General features: G+C 34.1%; 1 protein-coding gene across 1 annotated transcript; it reads right to left on the reverse strand.

The window, feature by feature from the left end:
- Nucleotides 1-3,990: 3,990 nt before the first annotated feature.
- On the reverse strand, nucleotides 3,991-22,272 carry LOC107514038 (putative selection and upkeep of intraepithelial T-cells protein 1 homolog). The gene is made up of 7 exons (XM_016151363.2): nucleotides 22,197-22,272; nucleotides 17,953-18,300; nucleotides 17,324-17,605; nucleotides 14,631-14,741; nucleotides 12,852-12,959; nucleotides 5,289-5,426; nucleotides 3,991-4,043 (listed from the first exon to the last, which is right to left on the reverse strand). Exons 1-7 carry the CDS (start codon nucleotides 22,270-22,272, stop codon nucleotides 3,991-3,993), a joined length of 1,116 nt encoding a protein of 371 aa, XP_016006849.2.
- Nucleotides 22,273-25,430: the final 3,158 nt, after the last annotated feature.

The raw sequence follows: 25,430 nt of genomic DNA on the forward strand, positions 1-25,430 counted from the left end.
TATATATTAATGAGCTCAAGTAGGTCCTGCAGCACACATCGTTTGCCCCAACTTGTGATTCGTTCTCTCAGTGCATCCATAATAATGCCACATGTACTATAATCCATACCTATGACTTCATGAGTTGCTCCTTATGACCATGTAACTAAGAAAAGAAAGAAAAATTAAACCTAGTTTAAGAATGAATTGGCACAATGTGCAATATGCTGCCATTCAAATTTGATCCACTATAGCAATTTAGTCTATATAGGTAAGAATGTGAAATGTAGAATGGAAAGAAAATCCTTTCAATGGGGAGATACTTGGTAAATCTGATTGTAACTTTTGGAGAGTTATTCAGAGGTTCACGTATAACTGTGATGTGGCTAAATCTTCCTCCTAATGATCAGGAAATTAAAGGGATAGATCTTTGGTAAGGTATATGTATCAACCTCTTGAAAATAGACCCAGAGTGTGAAAATATTTATTACATGTGAATGATAACTAAAAGGAACTTACTACAGGGAAGGCTCTGAAGCATCAGGTGTGTGCGTGTGTGTGTGTGTGTGTGTGTGTGAGAGAGAGAGAGAGAGAGAGAGAGAGAGAGAGAGAGAGACTCTTTTCTGTTTGGCCTAACGGTTTTTTTGGAGAAGTCATGAACAAAGTGGTAATGCTTGGCATGACATCATGGAATTCACCTTGCCATGCTTGTTAATAACAGAGATCAGCATTGAGCTCTAATACAGCACCATTGACCAAGATATTGGCCAGTTCCATGGTGGCAGGCTACTTACATTGTATGCTTCTTTTCATGGAAGGGCAGTGATTTGTTCTCATAAGATTTGAGACTTGTGTGGATAATAATATGCCTTTCTCAATCGTTACGTTTCTTCTTTATTTAATGTCATGTTCCCAGTTTCACACACAATGTTGATTCCAACCAAGGAATTCCTTGTGAAGGAAATAAGGAAAATAATAGTCTCAAGTTTACTATTGCTACTGGTTTTATTCATTTACTCAGTAAATATTTATTGAATGCTACAAAACATCAGACAGTATTCTATGAACTGAGGTTACAACACTGGAGAGTAAAAATGATGATGAACTTATAACCATGGAGAGCTTATATGCCTATTTAGCAGGGGAGGGTGGAGAATACACACAAAAAAATAAAATATATAATATATTAGTTGGTAATAAAAGCTCAAACAAGCAAGCAATATATGTCACTGTTTCTTTTATATCTAGGACACGTGAATCTGGGAAACAAGGAGTTGAACTATGAGTGGCATTTCCTGCAATTATAACTTCAAATCAACTCACATTGTTGCTTGTCCCTCAACTCTGAATTCTGCTAATTTAAATGTCTTGGTACCCAAGAGTAAATACTTTGATCAATAGACACAATGATGATTCAATTGGGCTGAAAATTGAAACCAGTACCTGGCCATTTTGAGATATTCATGACACTAAAATAACCAATAATAAAGTTTCTTTGATCAATTTTGATTAGCAAGAGGAAATTAAGTTGACCATAAATATAAATGACTGTGTAAAACTCAGGAGTTCCTTCCATATGCCTTCTGATTCTGTTATTCTGTCATTACCTTGTACTTATAGTGTTTCATGAAATGGTTTTCCTCAAAAAAATATGACCATCCATTTCCTTCAAAGTATCTAATGAGAAGTTCTGCAGTGACAGTATATGGTTATACAAAGATACTATAATATTATGTGAGTGACATATGAATTTCAAGAAATGAAAATAAATGCCTGTTATCAAATTTTTTGGAAAAAATTAAAGTTATATGGTTAAACTTATTTTTTATTAGCAAATATTTTTAAGCATTCATAAAAATAAAATTTTAAATTAAATTACCTGCCCTTATAAGTTAAAATTGCAAAGTACTTAAAGCCCCATATGATTTTATTATTATTATTATTTATTTAATTGAAGAAATGATTTAAATTTATTCCTCCCATCTACCTCCCCGCTACCCTCTGGTAACCATTAGTCTATAGTCCATGTTCATGAGTCTCTGTTTGTTTGTCCTGTTCATTTGTTGCTTTTCGGTTTATATCCTACATATAAGTGATATCATGTGATTTTCAACTATTTCTGTCTGGCTTATTTTGCTTAGTATTGCAAGACTCGTCCATGTTATTGCAAATGGCAGTATTTCATCTCTTCTTATGTCTGAGTAATATCCATTGTATATATGGACCACAGCTTCTTTAGCCAGTCATCTATTGTAGGACACTTTGATTGCTTCCATGTCCTGGCCACTGTGAATAATATTGCTATGAACATTGATGTGAAAATATCTTTTCAGATATGAGTTTTTAAATCTTTGGGGTAAATACCCAGTAGACAGATTGCTGGATCATATGGTAGATCCATTCTTAGTTTTTTGAGGAAACTCCATACTACTTTCCATAGTGGCTGTACTGATTTGCAGTCCCACCAGCAGTGTATGAGGGTTCCTATTTCTCTACATCCTCTCCAGCATTTTTTATTACTTGTCCTGTTGATTAGAGCTATTCCAACAGGTGTGAGATGGTATCTCATTGTGGTTTTGATTTGCGTTTTCCTAATAGCTAGCGATGTTCAGCATCTTTTCATATATATTTGTTGGCCATGTGTATGTCCTTTAGAGGGAACTGTCTGTTTGGGTCCTCTGCCCATATTTTGATTGTATCATTTGGGTTTTTTTTTTTTTTTTTTTTTTTTTGCTGCTATTGAGTTCTTTGTATATTTTAGATATTAGGCCCTTATCGGAGGCATTGTTTGTAAATATATTTTCCCATTCAGATGGTTGTCTCTTTGCCTTGTTGATGGTTTCTTTTGCTGAGCAGAAATTTTTAGTTTAATGTAGTCCATTCAGTTATTTTAGCATTTACTTCCTTTGCCTTTGTGGTCAAATTCATAAAATCCTCACCAAAAGATTCTTTTTAAATTTTGTATCCGCACCGCCCCCCACCCCCGCCAATTTTAGCCAGAAGACTATTCAATTGCCCAGGTAGTACAAAGGTTCCTAGGATAAATTATAAGGATTCACTACTATGTTATTTCTATAAAACAAAGAGAAAAGGCTAAGTAAAGAATAACCGAATATCAAAAAAAATCGGTAGGTTATTTGTTTAATTTCTTTTGAAAACTAGGGTTTCATCTCTTTCATCAACCATGAAAATAATTGCTATTATCTCTTTAAATATAACCCCTTTGCATTTCATTATCACTTAATTTTTGTAAACATAATTAAGTGTGTAGGACTTCTCATTCTGTAATGCATGTATCTTAAGCCCTGTTGAATGTTTTATTTTATTATTCATTTTTACTAGTTTATTTTTCTATATGCTTTCATGATTCACTATTTCTTTGTCCAGCTCTGCCTATGATCTTTAATTTATCACCTTATTTCCTGTTTAATTTCTGTGACTCTATCATTTTTCTAAAGACTCCGTTAGGTCTTTTTTCTTCTCTCTGAATTCTCAAAGAGTTCTCCTTATGCAACTTGTTATTTTAGCCTCTATTGGTCAAACTTATTTTAAAACTTGTTATAAACACATACGAAAATAGAAATATTTGTGTAATTCAAGTTCCTGTCACCAAGGAACAAGTTACTAAATATCAACTTATTTCCAGTTTTGTTTTAAGCTACTCACTCACTTCACATCCTTCTCATTAAAGTAAATCCTGGACATCATATCATTTAATTCATATTCAGTATGCATCTTTAAGAAGATTTTCTCAACACAGTTAAATAACATTATCACACTTAAAATTAATAACTCATTAATATCATCAGAAGTAGAGCCAGTACTCATAATTTAGTTTATTGGTCTAAATAGACATAAAATATATGAACAGGTTGTAATTGGTTGATATGCCTTTTACATTCAAACTATAGAGCTCTTCTTCCATCTCTCTCATTTTATTTTCTTGCAACATATGTACTGAAGAACTCGGATCATTCGTTCTGTAGTGTTCTTGTGTTTACATCTAGCTAATTACATCTCTGTCATTTCACATAATGTATTCTTGGTTCTTGATCTTATAGTTCCTAGAAACAGGAGGTTAAAATAAAGGTTTAATCAGATTCAGATTTTTTTCTTTTCTTTTTTGAGCTAAACCATATCATAGGTAACATTTTGTTATTATATCTAGAATAACCACTGGTTGTCTCTCTTTCTGTAATATTAGCAACCATTTAAGTTCAGTGACTAGGTTCAGTAATATATTTTCAACTTACTTTATTTAAATAGTCATTATATTTGCAACCATAACTATATATTTATTTTTAATTAATAATTCATTGGTTAAATTGTTTTAACCTCTTCCTTACATATTAATCATTCATCTGATTTTTCATATATCCTCATTTCTATTTGGGGATATTTTATCTTAAATAGTTTTCATGTAGTCTACAGTAATAGTACATTCAGTTCATTCTTGACTATTTTTTTGCTATTATGAGAAATTATTTGGAATGGGTAAAATTGTAGGCCTCAAACATATTTTTCCCTCAGACTGCCATTATATTGTTATTGTCTCCTCCAAAATCTAATGATACACATAAGATGTTCACTGTCCATTTAATACTATGTTCATTTAAATAAATGAATCAAGAAAGCAATGAGAATTGCTCATGGCTTGGTGAATTGCAATCTGATTATAGGAAGTTTTGAAGGGAAGATCATGTATCTGAGAACTTCATTTATGCCAGAAACAAAATTTTGGTAACAAAATCAGAAGCATCTCTACCTTAATACCTATTACTTAGAATTCTTGGCCGAATAAAAGTGAAGAAATGGTGAAATTCATTCAGGAAGGCAGAGTGAACAGAGTTAAATAATGCCCAATAGAATCAAGTCTTGGTACTTTTCAGTGAGTAGAATAATACATAAAATCAGGATAAACTGATCTATGAGGGAAACGATACACAAAGTGTGCTTAGAGAGACTTGTGTTCATTCTTCTCTTTGGGTGCTAGAAGTAGAGATATCAATAGAAAAATTGACCTACATGTTGCAGGAGGAGAGTGATAAATCTGAGAAGCACAATTATGACTGGGTGTATTACTAGCTAAAGTACAGAGCAGAAGCGGAGTCACTCTTTGTACATTTGAGATGCTTCAACTGAACCTCCATATATAAATGTATAACTTGACAACACCTAGCTTGAGACTTGGTTCTCTCTCTGGAAACGAGATGGACCCTGAACTAATAACCAGGCAGAAAGTGAGGCCTTACAGTGAATGAAAAATAAATACGTGCTGGAAAAATGATAGCTTTAGAGTCATGACTCACCTTGCTTAATTAGCTTTACCATTGGTATGTATAACAAAAGGACTAGTGCAGAGTAAAACACCATAAAAATAAATACCACCATTGCCATGTCTCGTATCCATCTTTCATACAAGAGAAACAAAGGATCTGAAATAAAGACTGAGAAAGGTGTTAAAATCAGGAAATTAGTTGAATTAAGAACTACGGGGAGAAAATATTCAGGAAATAACATTTAATATAACTAAGAATTTACTCTTTAGAAACCATTGTTTTATTACTTGAAATGGACTAATTCAATTAACCCTCACAACAACTATATAAAATAGATTCTTCAGTATTCTTTTGTGATTTTCTTCTTTATTATCAACTTTGAGTTGACGCTGTAATGGAATGAGATTTTGCATGAATAAAATGAATTTTGTGTTTGGGAAGGATGTGAAACTTAGGGAGCCAAACAGAGTCATAGACATAATGAACTCCCAAAGATGTCCATGCCCCAATCCCTGAATATCTTACATTACATGGAAAAGGAAACATTGCAGATATAATTATAGTTATAGGCCTTAAAACAGGGAGATTATCTAGAATTATTTAGGTGGGTCCAATCTAATCATATGAGCACCTGAAAGCAGAGACTTTTTCTGGCTGTAGTCAGAGATGTGGCTAAAGGAGAAGTTAGAGAGATTCAAATGGTGAAGGGGACTTTACCCACTAGGTTGGCAAATCCACATGGAAAGCATGTTCAGAAATACAGGCAGCCTCTAGGTCCCCAGCTAGAAGTCAGCAAAGACTAAAACTGTAGTCATACAACTGTGAGGAAATGAAATTGTTCAATGACCTATATAAATTTGGAAGTGGATGAGTGAGGCTCTGAGTACAAACTATCCTGGGGCACAATTCTTCTCTATCTCTGGAACTGTAAAACTAGAAACAAATTACCTACTCTAAAATATAATGGTACAACAGGCATAGGAAAACAGTTATAGATATTCTCATTGAAATGTGGAGAAAATGAGAAGAAAAAAGTAGTTATTGCTCCCAAGGAATTTCAAAATTCAACTGAGCAAAACTCCATGAGGTTTCAGGTACTAGAGTCTATGACTCATGGCTCTGGCCTTTAGACCTGTGGCTCCATTCTTGGGATCATTCTTCCATTTTCATAAAGGGTAGAGCACAAGGGTAGTAGGCTGAATAATGGACTCTAAAGATATTCAAGATCTAATCCATGGAACTCATGCATGGTACTTTATGTGGTAAAAGACTATTTGCAGATGTCTTAAGGTACAGAGATTATTCTGAATTATCTGAGTGGGCCTAATGTAATCACAAATACCTTTATAAGAGGGAGGTGGAGGATTATGCACAGAGGAGAAGGAGATGTAAAGACAGAACACAGAGATTTAAAGAAATTATGCTGCTGGCTTTGAGGATAGAGGAAGGGGCCAGAACCAAGAAAGGCCAGAATGCAGCTCTAGAAGCTATAAAAGGCAAGGAAATAGATTATTCCTAGTCCTTCTTGTGGGGTGTACAGTTTTTGTGACACCTTGGATTCAGCCCAGTAACATGTATTTCAGACCTTCAGAAATGTAATAAAATACATGAATGTTGCTCTAAGACACTAAGTTTGTGATAATGTGGTAAAGGCCAAAAGAAAGTAATACGATGTGTTTACATCTGAGTAGTTTTATTGTCTTTGTTTCTGTCAGAAAATTCTGAAAGTCCAACAGTCTTCTTTCATTTCATCTTTCTAACTCTTTTAGTACAATTTGGCAGTGTTTCTGCTGGTATAACATTCTCAAGAGCCTTGAAGTTTTCCTGTGTATGTCATAGGAATGAACTTCATTAGATAAGATTCCTCAATAGATATTCCCTGGATAACATCATCTTTATTCCTGGCTTCTGCTGATATCAGTGAGAGTATCCATGAATCACATAGCTCATCTTGTCTTGTCCTCTCATCTCATCTCATTTCATCTTATCTCATTACATCATCTAATCATACAGCCCTCGGCATGACTGAATACTCTGATCTTTTGATCCCTCCAAGACTTCAGCAAAATATCGCCCAAACACATCCTAGGTTTTCTCTCTAGAGCATACTTTCCTGATGGTGGCTCTCCTAATTTTAGCATCTTTTACAATCTGAATTGCTGAGAATTTCCCACACCATCAAGTCCTGGTTCCTTTTTGCTTAATAGTTGTTCCACCAGACTACACATTCTTCTCAACTGCACAAACCTTTGCTTAAAAACCTCCTTATCTAAGTTTCCAATTATATCACTTATAGGTTGTGCTTTCCACACAAATGTAAGACACCAGGCAGCTCAGTATTTTGCTACTATATAACAAGGATCTTGTTTTTTCCAGTTTCCAATAACATTATCTTTTTTCCTTCTTAGACTGCACCACAGCACCTTTACAGTCCTTTTCTACCAAAAATCTGTTTATAATAATTTAAAAATTCTCTAAGATGATACAGATTTTTCTCTACCATGCTCCTTACTACCACTTGAGCCCTCACCAGCAGCGCCTTTAGCATCCATATTTTTCCAAACAGTCTGTCTAAGGCAATCTAGGTTTTTAAAATCATGCTTCTTAAAATATTTTCAGCCTCTGTCATTTCTCAATCCCAAAGATATTTCTACTTTAAAAAATATTTTTTATAGTAGCATTGTACTCCCATTTACCAAAATCTGCATTAGTTACCTTTTGATAGTTTACTAAATTGCCACAACATAAATTTATTTTCTTACAGTGATGAGGGTCAGAAGTCCAAAGTCGGTTCCACTAAGCTTAAATCAAAGTATTGGCCATGCTGCATTCTTTCAGGAGACTCTAGGGGGAATCGATTTCCTTGCTTTTACTTTACTATTTTCAAAGCACATCACTGCTACCTCCATTTCTTTCCTTACTTCTTTTCTGATTTTCCTGCCTGCCTCTTGTAAGGACACATATAATTATACTGACCAACTCATGCAATCCAATATAATTTCCTATTTTAACATTCTTACCTTAATCATGCCCATAATTACCTTTTACCATGTAAGGTATTAAATTCAAAATCTCAGGGACTAAAATATGAAAATCTTTAGGAGTCATTGTTCAGCCTGCCAGAGATGATAATTGTAATACCCAGGGCAACTACCAAGAAAAACTCCAACAATAGAAGAATAAAAACAGTAAAAAGAGCAAAAATAAAAATGGTAGACTGGAAAATATCTATTTAACACAAAAGAAGGCAATAATCAAGGAAAAAAAGACCCCCCCCCCCAAAAAAGATATAAAGAAAAAAATGGAAACATAGCAGATGTAAATGCTATCCTATTAGCAATTACATAAATGTAAATGACATAAACACTCCAAGAGGAAGGCAGACATTTGGAGAACTAATTTTTTAAAAACTTGATTCAAATATATGCTGTTTATAAGAGATGGATGTTAGATTCAAACACACAATAGTTTGAAAGCAAAAAATGGGAAAAAGTGCCATGCCAATAGTAACAAAAAAAAGAGTTGGAATAAATATGCTATAAATAGACTAAATTAATTTTAAGAGAAAAGTTGTTACTAGAGACAAAGAAGGACATTTTTTAAATGACGAGAGTCCAACTATCAGGAAGATATAAAAGTTACAAATATGTATGCAACTAACAACAGAGCCTTAAAATACATGAAGCAAAAACTGATAGGATTGGAAGGAGAAGTATACAATTCAACATAATAGCTAGATACTACAATATCTCACTTTCAAAAATGGAAGGAGCAAATAGGCAGAAGATCAACAGGGAGATAGAAGACTTGAACAATATCATAAAACAAGTAGACCTAACAGATATCTATAAATACTCCATTTAATAAAAAAAAAAGTACATATTCTTCTCAAGGGCACATGGAATATTCTCTTGTATAGATAGCATGCTAGGCCATTAATGAAGACCTAATACGTTTAAAAGAATTGAAATAATACAAAGTATGTCCTTTGATCATAAATGGCATTAAATGAGAAATCGACAACAGAAAAAATTTTGCAACATCTACAAATATGCAAAAATTAAAATCCATGTGCTTAAATAATCAATGGGTCAAAGAAAAAAATCACATGGGAAATTACAAAACACGTTCAGAAGAATGAAAATTAAAACAGAACATATCAAATGTATGAAGAGCATATAATGCAGCATTCAGGAAAAAAATTATAGTTATAAAATGCCTAAATTTAAAAAAGAAGAAAAATCTCAAATCTGTGAGCTAACCTTATACCATATGACAACAGAAAAAGAAAAGCACATTACATTCAAAGCAAACAGAAGGAAGGAAATAATAAAAATCAAAGCAAAAATAAATGAAATAGATGGTAGAAAAATAATAGAGAAAATCAATGAAACCAAGAGTTAGTTACTTGAGAAGATATTAACAAACATTTATCAAGTCAAGAAAGAAAAGGAAAAAGAGGAAAGACTCTAACCGGTGAAATCGGGGATGAAAGAGAACATCATTTCTAAGACCACAGAAGTAAAAAGGATTTTAAGGGAATACTATGAAGAAATTAATACCAACCAATTTAGATAACTCAGAGGAAATAGATAAATTTCTAAGAAAGACCCAAACAGTGAATTTGATTCAGGAAGAAAAGGAAAACATGTACAGACCTATAAAATGTGAAAAAAACATTGAATTAATATGTTTAAAAATTCTCCAAAGAAAAGTTCAGGCTTACTTGGCTTTACATGTAAATTCTACTGAACATTTATAAAATTTATATTTATCCTTCACAATCTCTTTCAAAACAAAAGTAAAGCAGATCACTTCCTAAATGATTACATGAGATCAGTAATATAATATTACTCTTATAGTAAAACCAGAGAAAGATATCATAGAAAAAGAGAACTACAGACCAATATATCTTATAAATATAGACACATAATATTGAACCAGAAGAAATTATTCCTCAATTAAAAAAAAAAAGAATACTAGCAAACCAAATCATAACTTATATACAAAATATTATTCACTATGACAATGCAGTATTTGTCCCAAGAAGGAAAGGTTAGTTTAATATATGCAAATCAAACTAATACAATAAATAAAAGACAAAACAACATGATCATCTCAATAGATGCAGAAAAAGCATCTGATGAAACATACCTTTTCATGATAAAAACAATCAACAGGTCAGGAACATAATAGACCTTTCAACTTGATAAAAAGCCATCTATGAAAACATCCACAGTTAATGATAAACTATTTAGAGAAAAAGTTAATACTGTCCCCTTATAATCAGGAATACTTCAAGAATGTCTGCGCTTACCACTATGCTCAATGCTGCACTGGATTTTCTAGTCAGGGCAATTATGCAAGAATAAGAAATAAAAGGCATCCAGATTGTAAAGGAAAAAGTAAAACTCAATTCATAGATAATATGATTTTGTATACAGAAAATACTAAGAAATACACACATATACACATATACAAACTATTTGAACAAACAAACAAACAAATAAATTTAGCAAAGTTTCAGGATACAAAATTAATATACAAATAACAGTTGTACTTTCATAATTAGCAATGATTAAGGTAAATATAAAATTCAGAAAACAACTCTGCTTACAATAACATTGAAAAATATAGAATGCCTAGCAATAAAATGACAAAATCTTCAGACTCGTACAATGTAAATCATAATACGTTGTTGAAAGTAATTATGATCTAAATAAGTGAAATGACATCTATGTTCTTTATACTCAAATATTCAAAACAAATTATATTTTTCCCCTCTTTAATTTCTCCCCACTCCAATTCCACCTTTGACTTAGGGATGTTGCCAATTCCCCTTAAGAACTGGATCTCTGAAGGTGGGGTGTCCCCTCCCACGCGCTTGAGGCATGCACCCAGGGCCTGGTGCCCCCGAGGCCTGGCGCACCAGGGTATGGTTCGCATCTCCACCTGGGGTGCAAACTCAGGACCTTCTTCATGTAAAGCAGATGTGCTAACCACTACACTATGGAGCCACCCCCATAACAAAATTATTAGTATTAGCCAAAATCGGAAACAACCCAAAGTATGTTAACTGAAGAATGGATGAATAAAATGCTCTATATTCATATTATGGAATATTATTCAGCAATAAAACAGAATGGAGGACTGATATGTACTAAAACATGAATGGACCTTTAAAACAATATGCTAAGTGAAAGAACCCAGTCAAAAAAGAGTAAATATTATTTGATTCTATTAATATGAAATGCTTAGGAAAAGCAAATTAAAACTAAGATGAGATACCACTACAAATTCTAAGCTAAAATTAGAGACTAATGGAACCAAATACTGGAAAACATGAGGAATAAGTGTTCTCTTATCCATTGCTCGTGAGGAGTAAAATGATACAGACAGTTCAGCAGTTTGTTATAAAGTTAAACGTACACTTACCGCATGATCCCATTCAATTCCTAGATATTTATTTTTAAAAATTCTGACCACACAGGTAGGTGGTCAATAAACTTGAAAAACCCTTTACAATTAGGAACAATTTATATTTCCCTCTAACGATAATGGCTGAGTTGGTCTGTATCCCCGTCTTTTGGCTTTTCATATTTACTACTACCAAATCTTCAGAGGTAAGTACTGAAACTTAGTTGAAATTAAGAAGTCCCAGGGAACTTTGGCTTAGGTTCACTATTTTTTCCCACATTTTGGTTCATACAAGCATTAGTTTTCATTTAGTACTGGAAAATATGTTTTTTTATTCACTGGTTTGATAAATTCGAAGATAGAGTTTTGCAATTTTCAGCAGAAAGAGTTGAAATAAAGGCCTGTGCATGTTGTGGTTCAGGACCTATCGAGCGTGAGGATGGGAACCGAGGGAACAGAGAGCCCTGCAGGTGACCACTTGAATTCTCCAAAATTCTTCTTTGTGGTTTGAATGCCTCAAGTAAAATAACACATTTTTTTTTTGTCTTGATTAGATGGTAATTGTCGTCTATATACGTTTCCTTAGAAACTTCTAAATGATGAAGAATTGTCAAGTGTCAGTCTTCTTTTCTGCTATTATTATTATTATACTTATTATTATATACAATAGCTGTCAATTTCACCTCTAAGTGACAGCCACATTTCATAGACATTAGGTCTAAGGAAGGATTTCAATGTTTGATAAGCCTCCTGAATTTGTATGCAAACAGAAGAGGTATATGTGAGTCCTACTATTGGATGGAAAACATCTATGTTTGACTTTATACATTCAATATAGACTCTAAGCTCCCAAAAGATAGAAACATTGGCCTAGAGTTATGAATGTACACCTTTGGTGGCCCTAGTAAATAAAGTAAATGGGTGGCTGGACCCAATTATATTTTCTGAAGGCAGAATATTTCTTCCTCCTTGTAGCAGAAGGAGCTACATCCTCAACATTGGCAGCAGTCACAGCAGCTTCGGTCTTTGACACCTACAACAATCTTAGTGTTGGAATTTGGTCCTCCGAGATGCCACCCGAACCACTGATCTTCCTGGTGATAATGAAAGAGCCACACACCTTTGGCTGACAACCTCCAGGAAAAGGGAGAGTCCACCACTACTGATCTCATTTACCTCTTATCCGGAATATCAGATATGAAATGAGCACTGCACAAAAGCATGTCCAACATGCGACTTGAGCACAGGCTTTGCTCAACAAATGAACGAAGTCACAACGGAATGCTAGAACAGAGAGAGAGAGAAAATTAATAAAGGAGGAATGCAGGAATTAGGAGCATCACTGACTTAAGAACCATTATCAGAAAAAGCATAGTCATTGTTCCACACCCACTTAACCTAGATAAGGCTCAGGAAGTGAGTTCAGTTTGTGGGTGGTGGCAGGGCCTAGTAAGATTGGGTTTGTAGATCTAATAGGGCTGAGAGGAGTTTCCTAATTCTCACCACCTAATCTAGCATGAAATTAATCTGGCTGAGGGCACTGAAGAGAGTCTCTAGGAAAGGAATCTTCAGATTTCTGGGGATTATGAAGATTGTGGGACTGAACAGATGTAGTTATGGTGACACTGAGTTAGCTGAAAAAAAAATTGTCTTGGATCCACAGACTCTGAGCATACTTACACATCTTAGCTTGAATCCCACTGTCAAGGGGCTTATTTCTATAAGAGATCATTAAAATGTTTTCCCATATAATACTAAAATATATATTATGTGATTTATATCACCTCCTAGAGGAAAATAACCTGAAACAATGAGGTACTTTTTAAAGAAACTCAGTTGGAGTAAAATTATGATCTCAAGTCATTAAAAGACTTTCGCGGGAATGATGAAGATCTACTCATTGTGATATAATTGGTAGAGATCATATATCAATAGGTTAGATTTTCAAAATGAAAAAAATTCCCATGATAACTGCAACAGGCTACCTCATGAGTTAATAACCTCCTCAATCATTCAAGGTGTACAGGCAGAAACCTGAAACTAAATACCAGAAAGAAGCATAATTACTAATACATGAAAATTGGAGCCAAACACATCTGCATTTCAATCTCTGTCACATGAGCTATGTGAAACATCTACAAAATGGTGACAGTAATAGCACTGCCTTTTATGATTAATTCACATAAATTCTGTAAATAATTCTTCCAATGCCTAGTATAGGGTAAGCACTGAATAAGTGTATGAATTGTATAGGAAAACGAGCACAATGAGTTGCATCTTATCTTTTGACTCATCTCCATTAAATTGTATCTCCAAATTCACATCTCCGCCTAGCAGTGTACTCAACCATATGTGATCTCTTTTCCTTGGTCATCCATTGAAAAAAAAGAGTTGTTCTTAGAAATGTCCAATGACCATGTACCTGATGGGCCACTGTATATTCATAAATAAGGGTGATATAGTCATGTAGTTTAGCCACAAAACCTGAAGGAAGAGTCTGGTTGCAAAGGACTTGGTGTCTTGCTTTAAAAATTAATGGCAATCTGGGTAGGCAAGAAGATTATGGTCAAATTAAGTGCATCCTGAGCAAGACACACAGGATTCGCCCATTACTAAATTATTTTGAATAAAGCAGAAGTTGGATCCACTTTATTTTGACTGAATAGACTTAAGAGAGAAAGCACTCCTACAAGGATGCAGAAGTAACTGTGCATCTGAGCAGCTCAGAAGACATATGCTGACTTCATTTCTCAAAAATCCTTGTTCTAGGAAGCTCATAATTGAGAACCGTGAAGTTTAACACTTTTAAAATGAGAAACAAGACCTAAGTTGCCTTATGCAAGGCTTGGCATTGGTAGACAAAGATCATACGGCTTTGCTTAAACACCCCATGCGACTAAGGCATCGTATTATGAGAGATGCCCTCAATGATTCCACCTTTGTTGCAGCTGTTACCTTTTTTTTTGGAGCACTGACAGCAAAGTCCCACAATAATCAGAAACAACATCACACACAGAACTGAAATGAAAAGAATCAGCCAAGTGTAGACTCTGAAAAACTGGACATCTGAAAGAAAGAGCAGAGCAATTTGAAGTTCATTAAACCCATGACATGGATTAGGAATTTTACTGCTAATAAAGCAGGATTCCCCTTTAGGTCCTGCATTGTCTTTACTTTGTTGTATTTGGAAAAAGGCTAAAGATCAGTAGAATTGTTTTAGTGGCAGGTATAAGGCCTAGGATTGAGCTTGTTTGGGGAATAAAATTTAAGCTGAGGCTAGAAAGGATTGAAAGAAGTCTCTCTCTCTTGTCTCTTACTAATAATATTCCAGTATAAATGCTTCCTGATTATAAACAGTCAAGCAGAATCCCGGACATCACAACTCATGTTGGCAGTCGAGAAACTCAGTGGTTCTAAGACAGCCTCTTAATTGTCTCTAGTAAGTGTAAAGATAATGAGCCAAAATAATAAGATAATGGAGACAGAGAGATCTTTCTTTTCTTCTATGGTTTGCATTTTTAATAAGGTCTCTCTAATACTAGAGTTACACAGTATATTCCTTCAAAAGAGTTTATTGTTTCAGTTTTAGCATTTAACTTCTAAACCATATGAAATTTATTTCTGTATATAGTTATATGCATGAGTTTTTTCTTCCTGCTGTGTAGTCAATTATTCCAACATCACACAGGAACTGTTTCATTTTTTAAATAATGCACTCATATTCACATATTATAATTTATTATACACTGTTTCTTTATGATCTGGATCTCTTTCTACCTTTCCTAATTTTTATTATTGATACAATGGCCTGTTTCTGTGACAGTAAATAATATTCTATGATCATGAATTATCACAAGGTATTTAACTTTCATCATTCATACTCACTTTCTTCATTTAAAGACATAATAAACAGAAATCCTGTGGAGGCCTTTTTTAAAAAAAAGTTGAATAAAGTAATTTTGAAGTTAGTATGGAAGAATGAATATCTGAAAATGGTAGAAAAAAGTTTAAATAAACAATGAGGTAGAATTTCTTTTATCAGATAAAAAACTGTAGCCAAGATAACCTCCTGATTCTTGATTGCGTGGTTGTGGGACCAGGCCATTTCACCTCTCTGCCTCTCCTACCGGTTTGAGGTGACCTCTTATTTTTGTCATTAGTTGTATGTAGGGCTTCTGTTCAGCCATACCTCAGATGCCTCTGCACGCTGGTTGTTCTGTAATTTCATTATAATTTTGGTGTGGTTATGAGAGGAGGTAAACACAGCCTTTACCTTCTCTGCCATCTTGACCGGTCTCTGTAACATTCTTTTTTTTTTTTTTTTTCCCAGTCCATTTTCTAATATTCCAAGAGGATTGAAGATAATTTTTAAGAGAAAAAGTTGTGCCATCAATCTAAAAAAAGTCTCCCTGAGGAGACATCTGGAGACACATTACTCTGCTCCTGTAATCAACCTTTATTTTTTTGTATAGGTGTTAACTAAGGATACTTCAGCTAGGAGATGGCCTTTTCCTGTTTGGCCTTTGATGTCCACCCACTGTGGTTCTAAGGAGTGATATATTTATTGACCAATAATCAGAAAACCTGTGTTGTAGTTCCACATTTACTTACGGTTGCTTTGACTGGCTTCCCTCAACATCTGTCTACCTGTAAATGACCATAATAATTCTTCCTTACTGAATTTTCAGGAAGTTTTAAAGATAGTGTTCATACCGAATATTAAATGACAACAAGTAAAGATATTTTACTTCTACTAATATATTTGAGAGTCACAAAAACCCAAGAAGTATGATTATACGTATTTCTAAGATGAGAAAATTATAGTGAAGGGTAAGTGACATCCTTTAAGTCACTGAGCTAGAATCTTGTTGTGCTTACACATGAATACTGTGAATAAAAAAGGAGCTCTAATAAATCAGTAACCAAAAGGAACCTCAAAGGGCGATCTGATCATAAAGTCCTAACTGGGCAGGTCACGGTGGGCAGGTCATACCTCAGGCCTATAACTTCCTTAGTAAAAGATTTAACTTCCCTTTAAGCAAGCCCTGTTCATTATTCTTGTGAATCTAGGTTAATACACCTTTGAAATGCCAGAGAAATCTTCTTTTTCAGGCCCCTGGGAGGCATAATCACCCTTAAGGGAGCACACAATTTTGTTAACTATCCCATAATCTAATCGTAGAGATTTCCCTGGCTTGCTTTCTCCCACCTTCTTGTAATCTTCCCTATGTTCCCTCTTTAATTACAAATGTATATATAAATAAATTGTAAAACTGACATTCTTGGGAGCATTTGCTTCCTGGCACGTCATCAGTCTGGCTCAAATAAACTCATAAAAATTATCTACAGGTTTGGACATACCTGTCAACAATAGTGTGAGGGTCTAATGAAATAATGAACTTTAAGTACCTCTAAAGTTGTAATGTATATTTCAGTTATGGGTCATCATTATTCTTCTTCTAATTTTTTTTTTCTTCTAAACCCCTCCTCCAAGCACTTGACAATATCTGTAACACCAAAACCCATAACAACAATAAAGAGTCACATTCATATGGCGCTTGATAATGTGCAAAGCTTTTCAACATTAATTATCTCATTAATTTTCTCATGTCGCTTTATTGACAGCTGAACCCCTGCCGAATACTCACCAACTATGACGATATTTGTTTGTTTCCCTTCACCTATTAGAGGATTGCGAATGTAGCAAGTCATATTGCCCTGTGATCTGTTTCGGAGGAGAAGAGTCATCTCTATGTGGAATAATTTGGCTCCATCCTGTGAATAGGATTTTGATGAATGTGGAACTACCTTTCCATTGTTGTCTCTCCACTCCATCTGGGGCTGTGGGAACCAACCTCCTGAGTTACACTCCACCATGAGTCCATCAGTGCTGGGAGCCCTTATGTGGATCTGTGTCCCCAAGCCTAATGCTGGATAAATGAGACAGAAAGCAAGATAGTTATTACGTTGAGGTTGAGTTGAAAGTTAAAAGGAAAAAGTCATTATTCTTATATTCTGCAATATAAGAAGGGGTAAAACTCAAATCCTCATCTAAGTTACAAGTTAGACTATCTCTGTTCACTCATCACTGTCTATTCACTGTATAGTGTATTTACACAGTAGGTATACGGGGTTTTCTCACTATTTATAATACTTGAACTATTTTATAAAATAAAAATACAAGAAATAAAAAGAAAAACTTTGATATTTTTTCTCACATATTTCAGCTCATGGGGTCACAAGGCCATGGGTATACAATGTTCCACCAAAACCTTACCTGCCACACTGAGATTCATGCTGGCCACACCATGGAAATCACTATCTTTAAATGAACACTGGTATGGTCCATCATCAGAAACACTGATATTATGAAGTCTGAGAGTCAGTCTGCCCTCCCCAATGGCTTCTTTCACAAACTCCGTGCGATCCACATATTCCGGGGCAGCTTCTTCATTCACTTCTTGGCCACCTCTGAATAGATGAACAAGCTTGGATCGGTCACCCTTGAACCAGCATACCTCCATGTGTTTTGCACTTTGTGGTGGGGACAAGTGGCAGCTTAGCTCAGCCTGTCCTCCTACTATGGCCACCAAGTGTCCTGAGGTAGTGTTCACTGTCCAGTTTTCTGTAGCAAAAGACAGAAAACTAGAATAAATTTGAGACCAACAAACAGCTCCATTGCTACACACTGAAGGACACACTGTATTCTTCCCATCTGACCTAGCCATTCTAAATGTCCAGCTCTGACTATATCCCCTTCTGTTTAACTCAATAGTTTATTTTTTAAAAAAGACCAGTGTTGCTATAGTATTCTCTCTAAAATACACTCAGCTGGGTTCTGGGAAGATGGCAGTGCAGAAAGCAGCAGGTATCTGACTCCCTACTTAGACAATAATTACACCGAAACTATTGTAAAACTCTGGAGTCTACTGAGGGTCTTCAGTTTCAGGGGAGAGATTAAATGATAAATTGCCTTCATTTTGGTCAATTTCAACACACATCACAGGAACAGCTATCCATTCCACACCTTCAGCTGTCCCTGGAGCAGCTTTCACATAGCTCATGGGAGCCAATGTCGGCCAAAAGGACCTTGTCCTTCAAATATTGGGGCCCCGTGTTGCGATTGCTGATTGCTGCTTCTAATCACAGAGATTGGTAGACAAAGTGGCAAGTAGCCAGTGCTGCTGTACCTTTCCTTATTTTTCGAGCCCCTTCGCTCTAACTGAAGTGATATCCAGGGAATTGAAAGGGTCAGCATCCTTTCATCCACCCTTTCGTTTTTCTCTTTTCCCTTTTTGCGATCCAGAATTTAAAGATTAAAGCATTCAAAAGCAAGTGTTCTTGGGGAAATTAGAAAGTGACCACTCATGCCCAGGAAAAAGGCCAGGCTCAGAAAAGACTTGAAGTGATATGAACTTTATACCTCAGGCTAAATCTTGGCACACAGACAGCCTACAACAATAAAACAAAGCAAAAACAATAAAGAAAACAATAACAAAAAAGCCAGCAAATCCTGGAGAAGGAGAATAATATGACTTTGAGTTTACACACTAGATTCAAATATCCAGTATCCAATAAAGGTAAAAATATGAGCAATTATAAAAGCTATTATTATTTTAATAATGGTTTCTAACTCCACTTTTTGTTTTCTATGTGATTTAAGAGAATAATGCCTTAAAAAGAAATGGTTATTAGTCTAAAAGCTAGCATTATTGTAACTTTGGTTTATAGGTCCACATTTTATATTTCATGAGACTAATGCATTTAAAAGAATTATTAATTTATGTCTTAGGGAACACAATGTATAAAAATGTAATTTTGTAACATCAACAAGTGAAAAGCATGCATATAGAGCAGTTAAAGAAACAGAGTTTTTGTATGTTATTGAAGTTAAGCTGTTATACATTCAAATTAGAGTGTTATAATTCTAGGATGTTAAATGCAATCACCTTTAGAACCATGAAGAAAACAGCATTAGAATATATAAAATAGGGAATGAGAAAAGAATTTAAATGTTTTAATACAAAAAAAAATCAATAGACATAAAAGAATAAAGTAATGAAGAAAATGAGGAACAATAAAGCTATAAGGCATATGAAAAATAAATTAAAAATGACAAAAATAAGTTATTACTTTAAATGTAAATAAATTAAACTCCCCAATCAACAGAGTTAGCAAAATGAATAAAAACACATCATCCAACCATATGCTATCTACAAAAGACCTATTTTAGAGCCAAAGACTCAAATAAAGTGAAAATGAAAGGATGGAAAAAGATAATCCAGGCAAAAGGAAAAGATAATGGTGATTGCACATTATGAATGTATTTAATATTACTGAACTATATACCTAAAAATAAGTAAGGTAGTTAGCATTACTTTATGTGTACTTTACCACAATAAAAATTTCTACTTGATATAAAATAAAACCACACATGGTAAAAAAGACTAAGAACAAAGAACAAGGGCAACAAATAGAAAACAGTAACAAATATGTTAGACATTAATCCAAATAAATTAATAATCACTTTAAATGTCAGTGGTTAGTTAAAAGATAGAGCGGGGAGGAGAAAAGTAGATAGGGTAAAAGGGGTTAAATGTGTAAAACTGGAAGTTATGTAAATAACATCAAGTGAATAAAAAAGAGGAAAAAAAAGAGATTGTCAAAGTGATTCAAAAAACAGATCCAATGTTGTCTAGAGAAATCCACTTTTAATATAAACGGTTCCAGTTTTGTAAGAGAAAAAGTGTAACATATACAAAACAGGGAATGTTATTCAGCCTTTAAAAAGAACGAAATCATGCCATATGCTAAGCATAAATGAACCTGGAAAAGAATATATTAAACTGAATAAGCCAGTCACAGGAGGACAATGGGAGCTTAAACTCTTAGTTGTTGTATTATAATTGAAAAATAATTATAAAGCAAGATCAGCGAGGCTCCTTACCTCTATAGATGCAGTTTCATTTATGGTATCTAGCTTCTTCAAATCCTTTTTTAAAACTGGTGGAGTGTAAAATGTGAATAGAAAAATAAATATGGGGCCATTCTATTGTTGGGAAATGTTTTCCTTGGATGGCAACTCTAAATTTGTTTTCTGCCAGTTTTCTAGTCCTTATTATCTGGCTTTCATTCTGGGAGACTCACTGACCAAATACTAATAAAACCAAGCTTATAGCAATGACTTTATTATCAAAAAATAAGTAAAAAATAAAATAATTCCACTTATTTGAGGGGTCTAACATAGTCAAACTCATAGAAGCATAGAGTAAAATGATAGTTTCCTTTGGCTGAAAGGAGCGGGGAAAGGGGGTTGTTTTTCAATGGGTATTTTAAAAAATAACACTATACTGTTTTCTAGAAGAATGCAAATACCTTATAATAACCAAGATTTCCTAGTATCTCTCTCCAGTCCCTTGCATTATCACTGTCATTCATTTCAGTTATTCATAAACTATAATCATTGATTACACTGTTGTTAATTATTTTGAACAAACTATTATTATCTTTAGATTAATTAATAATTAAAAAATGAAAGTTTTAATGTTACCTTCATTTATTCCTTCCCTATTGCTCTTCTTTTCTTTATGAGCTCTGGTTTTCTGACCTGTATCATTTTCCTTCTCTGTGAAGAACTTTTTCTTTTAAGTTCTATAAGTGAGTTGTTTTTTTTCCCTCGGGTTTCTTTCAAGATTTTTTTTCTTTTTCTTTCATTTTCTGCAATTTTAAAATGATACGCCTCAATGTAGTTTTTTAGTATTTATCTTGCTTGGTTTTCTCTAAGTTTCCTGGATCTATGATTTTGTTCTTGACATTAAGTTAGGAAAATTCTCAGTTATTACTATTTGAAATATTTTTTCTATTTCTCTCTTTCTTCTTCTGTTATTCCAGGTATATAATATACATATCACATTTTTTTTTGTGATATATATTATATCAGTTCTTGGATTTTCTCTTCTTTTTAAAAAACTATTTTCCTTTTTTATTATTATTATTTTTAGTTTTAGATTTTTTTATTGATGTATCTTCAAACTTATAGATTCTCTCCTCATTTGTATCAAGAGGAGATTTTCCTCCAGTATTCATTGTGAGAAGCTAGTAAAAATCCTGGAGGCAAAATTCACAAAAGTAAGTTCTCCCATGACTAGGACTTCTTGGAACTTTTAACTCCCATCAGAGTTGTCCACACTGAGCCTCCAGGAATTCAGTAATTACAGTTTATATCGTCCTACCTTGATACTGCTTCCCACAGAGGTTTCTGGTCTGGGAGGGTGTGAGTCTCTAACTCTCTACTTGTCTAACTTACTCATTTTGGGGGGAAGTGGCAGTAGTTTGTTTTGTGACCTCACGTCTATATTGGACCTAAAAAAGAGTTGTTGATTTTTAGGTTTTTTTTTTCCTCCAGCTTTTTTATTTGATTTTTTTTTTTTTTTTTTTTTACATACTGGACTGAACACTAGAAGTCTGTCCTAAGTTCTTTACATCATTGAGACTCAGTAAGAAAAAAACAAATATTCTTACCTGACATTGGTATCATCACTTGAAGAAGCAAGCTCACATACCACCCAGAAAAAGAAAAGGATTTAGGCTTCCTCATGCCTGGAAAGAAGACAAGAAAAAAGTCATAGACTACGAGATATTGAATAGGAATTGTCAAGGTATATGAAATTAATCCAAGAACATAAAGAGGGACAACCTTGTGACTCTCCTTGCAGAGTATAACTTCTTTCAGTGCTCAATAAAATGGCCATACCCTCCCAAAGAAAGCAAAAGAGGCTTTCTCAGTCTATCTCTCTCACTAATTCACACTCTGCTGTTTATCGCTCCTTCACTTTGAGACTTAACATACTAAGTGAACATCTCCTCCAACAGGTGTAACAAATGGAGCAGAAAAAACATTCTAAGTGAATGAACGGGGGAAAGAACAAAAAATGATAAGCACAAAAGCACAAATGCCTAAATGTACATGGTAAAATAAGGAAAGTATATTTTGAATTCATGTCCTTGAACAAGTAAGGTGGAACCAAATTGTGGTGGAACCAAATTGTGGTGGAACTAAAGGAGCTTGTTAATAATTTTATGCATTATTTTTAAAAAAGAAAAGCTGTTGAAATAGTAACTGGACAGTCTGTATTCTATCTGGCAACCCTACTCTAATTCATAGTCACAAATGTGACTTGATTCACAGGATCAGTAAGTAAAAAAAAAAAAAAAAAAAAAGAATACATAAAAACAACAACAAAAAGTGGTTAAACACTATATTTTTTAAAGAGAATTGTAGAACTTTATTCAAATGATAGCCATGTGCTATAGAAATGAGTCAAGATCTAAAGGAAGAAATTCCTGTGGTCCTGGACACTAACAAAACCTATCTACTATTGAAAAAAATGAGAGAGGTCTATTTGACCTATATAAAGCCAATGTGAAAAAACATTTAAAGTAATGATGCTTTATATTTTCCTATTTTACATATCTGACACATACAACAAATGCTTATCAACAACACTGGTCCATTCATTAGACTATTCACATCCCAGTGTGGGAAGGTAGGCTGGCATAGAAAGTCAGATTACAATTTCCAAAGAAATGTAGTAATCAGTAAATGACTCATAGTTATTTGGTATCTCCCTCCATTACCACTCCTATTCAGAATCGTTAACTTAATCCTTGAATCTGTGAAAGATAAATATTCATCTTTCAAAGCAAGCTATGAGAAAAATAAAAGCACATGTCTATATTAAGACATATTCAAATGTTAATAGTAGCTTTATTTGTAGTACTCGACAACTGGAAATAACTCAAAATTTTATCTGTGGTGGACAAAAAAGTTGTGGTAAATCTTAATGACGTAATATATTCAGCAGTAAAAAAGGACTGAATCATTTTACACACATGTGTGAATTTTTAATTTTTTTAGTTATTATTATGGTTTAATTTCAGAACATGGTCATTTCAGTTTTCTTTTTTTAATTTTTCAATTACAGTTGACATTCAATATTATTTTATATTAGTTTCAGGTGTACGACATGTGTGACTCTTAAAAGGATTGTGCTGCATTAAAGAAGTTAGACAGAAAAAATGGATCATACTGTGTGATTTCATGAATATAAAATTCTAGAAAGTGCAAGCAATCTCTATAAAAGTAGATCAATGGTGTCTGAGAACAGGAAAATGTAGAGAAGGGAACAATTACAAAAGTGCATGACTTTTCCATCACTTTTGGGAGTGATGGATATGTTTACCATATTGATTAGTGATTGTGTTACAAGTATATACACATATAAAACTTAAATATTCACCTTAACCATATGTAGTTTATTATATGTCAATTATACCTCAATAAATTTGATATTTTGTAAAGTCTACTTTTAAAAATACAATTAAAAATATTAGCAATAACCTTTTAGGAGCTATTTATATTTAGTAACTATACTATTTATATCAGGTCTAAAACATTGGCATCACAGTCAGTTTTCTGTGACTTCTTCAAAGAAAAAAGACTGGGCCAGGGGCATCATTTCTGAGATTTAGGGCAGATAGGACCAGTTTTCGATTATTAGCAATCTAATACTAAAATTTGAGAGCAGATCTTCTCTTCTGAAACACTCAACTGCTTGTTAACTTTCTACATCCTGGATATCGCTATTCTGTGATAAAAAGATTGGCAAGGTATTACGGAATTAGAACTAAAAGAACCATTAACTCCATGTTTTAGGAGGGGGGATATAGCCTTGTCATCCATCATTTATAACAGTCCACTTACTTGAGCTTCAGAATCCAGAAAAAGACTTCTTTCCAAGTCCTTCAGAAAGCCACTTCAATGTCTGAAGGTAATTCAGCAGTGCTCTTCCACCAATGGTTGGCAATAGATACGTTACAGAAGGATCTTCTGTTTGTCAGAGCATCTACTTATTGCATGCCAGCAGAACTTTATTTCCTGACCATCTGAAATCAATATCCTTTCATAGGAAAAACAGCGAGGTGTCTGTTTCACATATGATCAAATCTCACATCCATTTGCAGCTGTACCTTCCGTCACTCTAAAGAACTCTGTGTTATGTTTGCAAAGGACAGGTCTTAACATGACATGCCTTAGTCTGAGATGATATCTGAGCCAAGGAGGCTTTCTTTATGTATTTTCCCATGGATCTTTCCTTGACGTCATGAGAATGCTGGGATGAAAGTAAGGGGAATTTTTGCTCTTATTAACAGTGATATGCCCTTTAAGTTATCTTTGTAAATACGGTTTAGAGTTTCATCTTACTCACCCATCCCCACTCAATATTGTCTTTTCTACTTCCTCACTCCAGTTCTATTTTCTTCCTGAAAACCATATTACATTCAATTTAGAGTAAAACACAGAACAAGCACTCAGAAAATAATTTTCAAAGCTTTATCATCATCATCATCATTATTATTAACCAAACAATGCAATTTTTAAATTAGGAGAAAACTGGATGAAGCTAAGGTAATCTGTGCTGGAAATTATCTGATCTATAGGAGACTTTTAATGATTGCGTTCTAAAAAGGGATCTGGACAGACTACTGCTACCACAAAGTGCAGGTATAAATGAGGTTTAGGGAGAGCAAACTTATAAACTTATAAGTAGAGGACCACAGGCAAACCTCTGAATTCTCCTTTCCCCATAGAAAGCTGTTCTTAGGCCAGGCATGGCTGAACTGCAGGTATCAGTGCCAGGGTTTCCTAGAGAGGAACCCCCTCCTGCTGTAATACTCTATTTTTAAGGGAGAAAA

The sequence above is a fragment of the Rousettus aegyptiacus genome, unplaced genomic scaffold (genome assembly GCF_014176215.1).
Source record: "Rousettus aegyptiacus isolate mRouAeg1 unplaced genomic scaffold, mRouAeg1.p scaffold_m13_p_1, whole genome shotgun sequence".
Lineage (NCBI taxonomy): Eukaryota > Metazoa > Chordata > Mammalia > Chiroptera > Pteropodidae > Rousettus > Rousettus aegyptiacus.

What these genes read in the sequence shown, in the direction of transcription:
- LOC107514038 (XM_016151363.2), bottom strand. Translation starts at nt 22,272, where the DNA reads ATGAGGAAGCCTAAATCCTTTTCTTTTTCTGGGTGGTATGTGAGCTTG. An exon ending in AACAAATATCGTCATAGTTG is followed by an intron (nt 14,742 to 17,323) that starts GTGAGTATTCGG and finishes TCTTTCTTTCAG; the next exon opens with ATGTCCAGTTTTTCAGAGTC. An exon ending in TCAGTGCTCCAAAAAAAAAG is followed by an intron (nt 12,960 to 14,630) that starts GTAACAGCTGCA and finishes TCTCTGTTCTAG; the next exon opens with CATTCCGTTGTGACTTCGTT.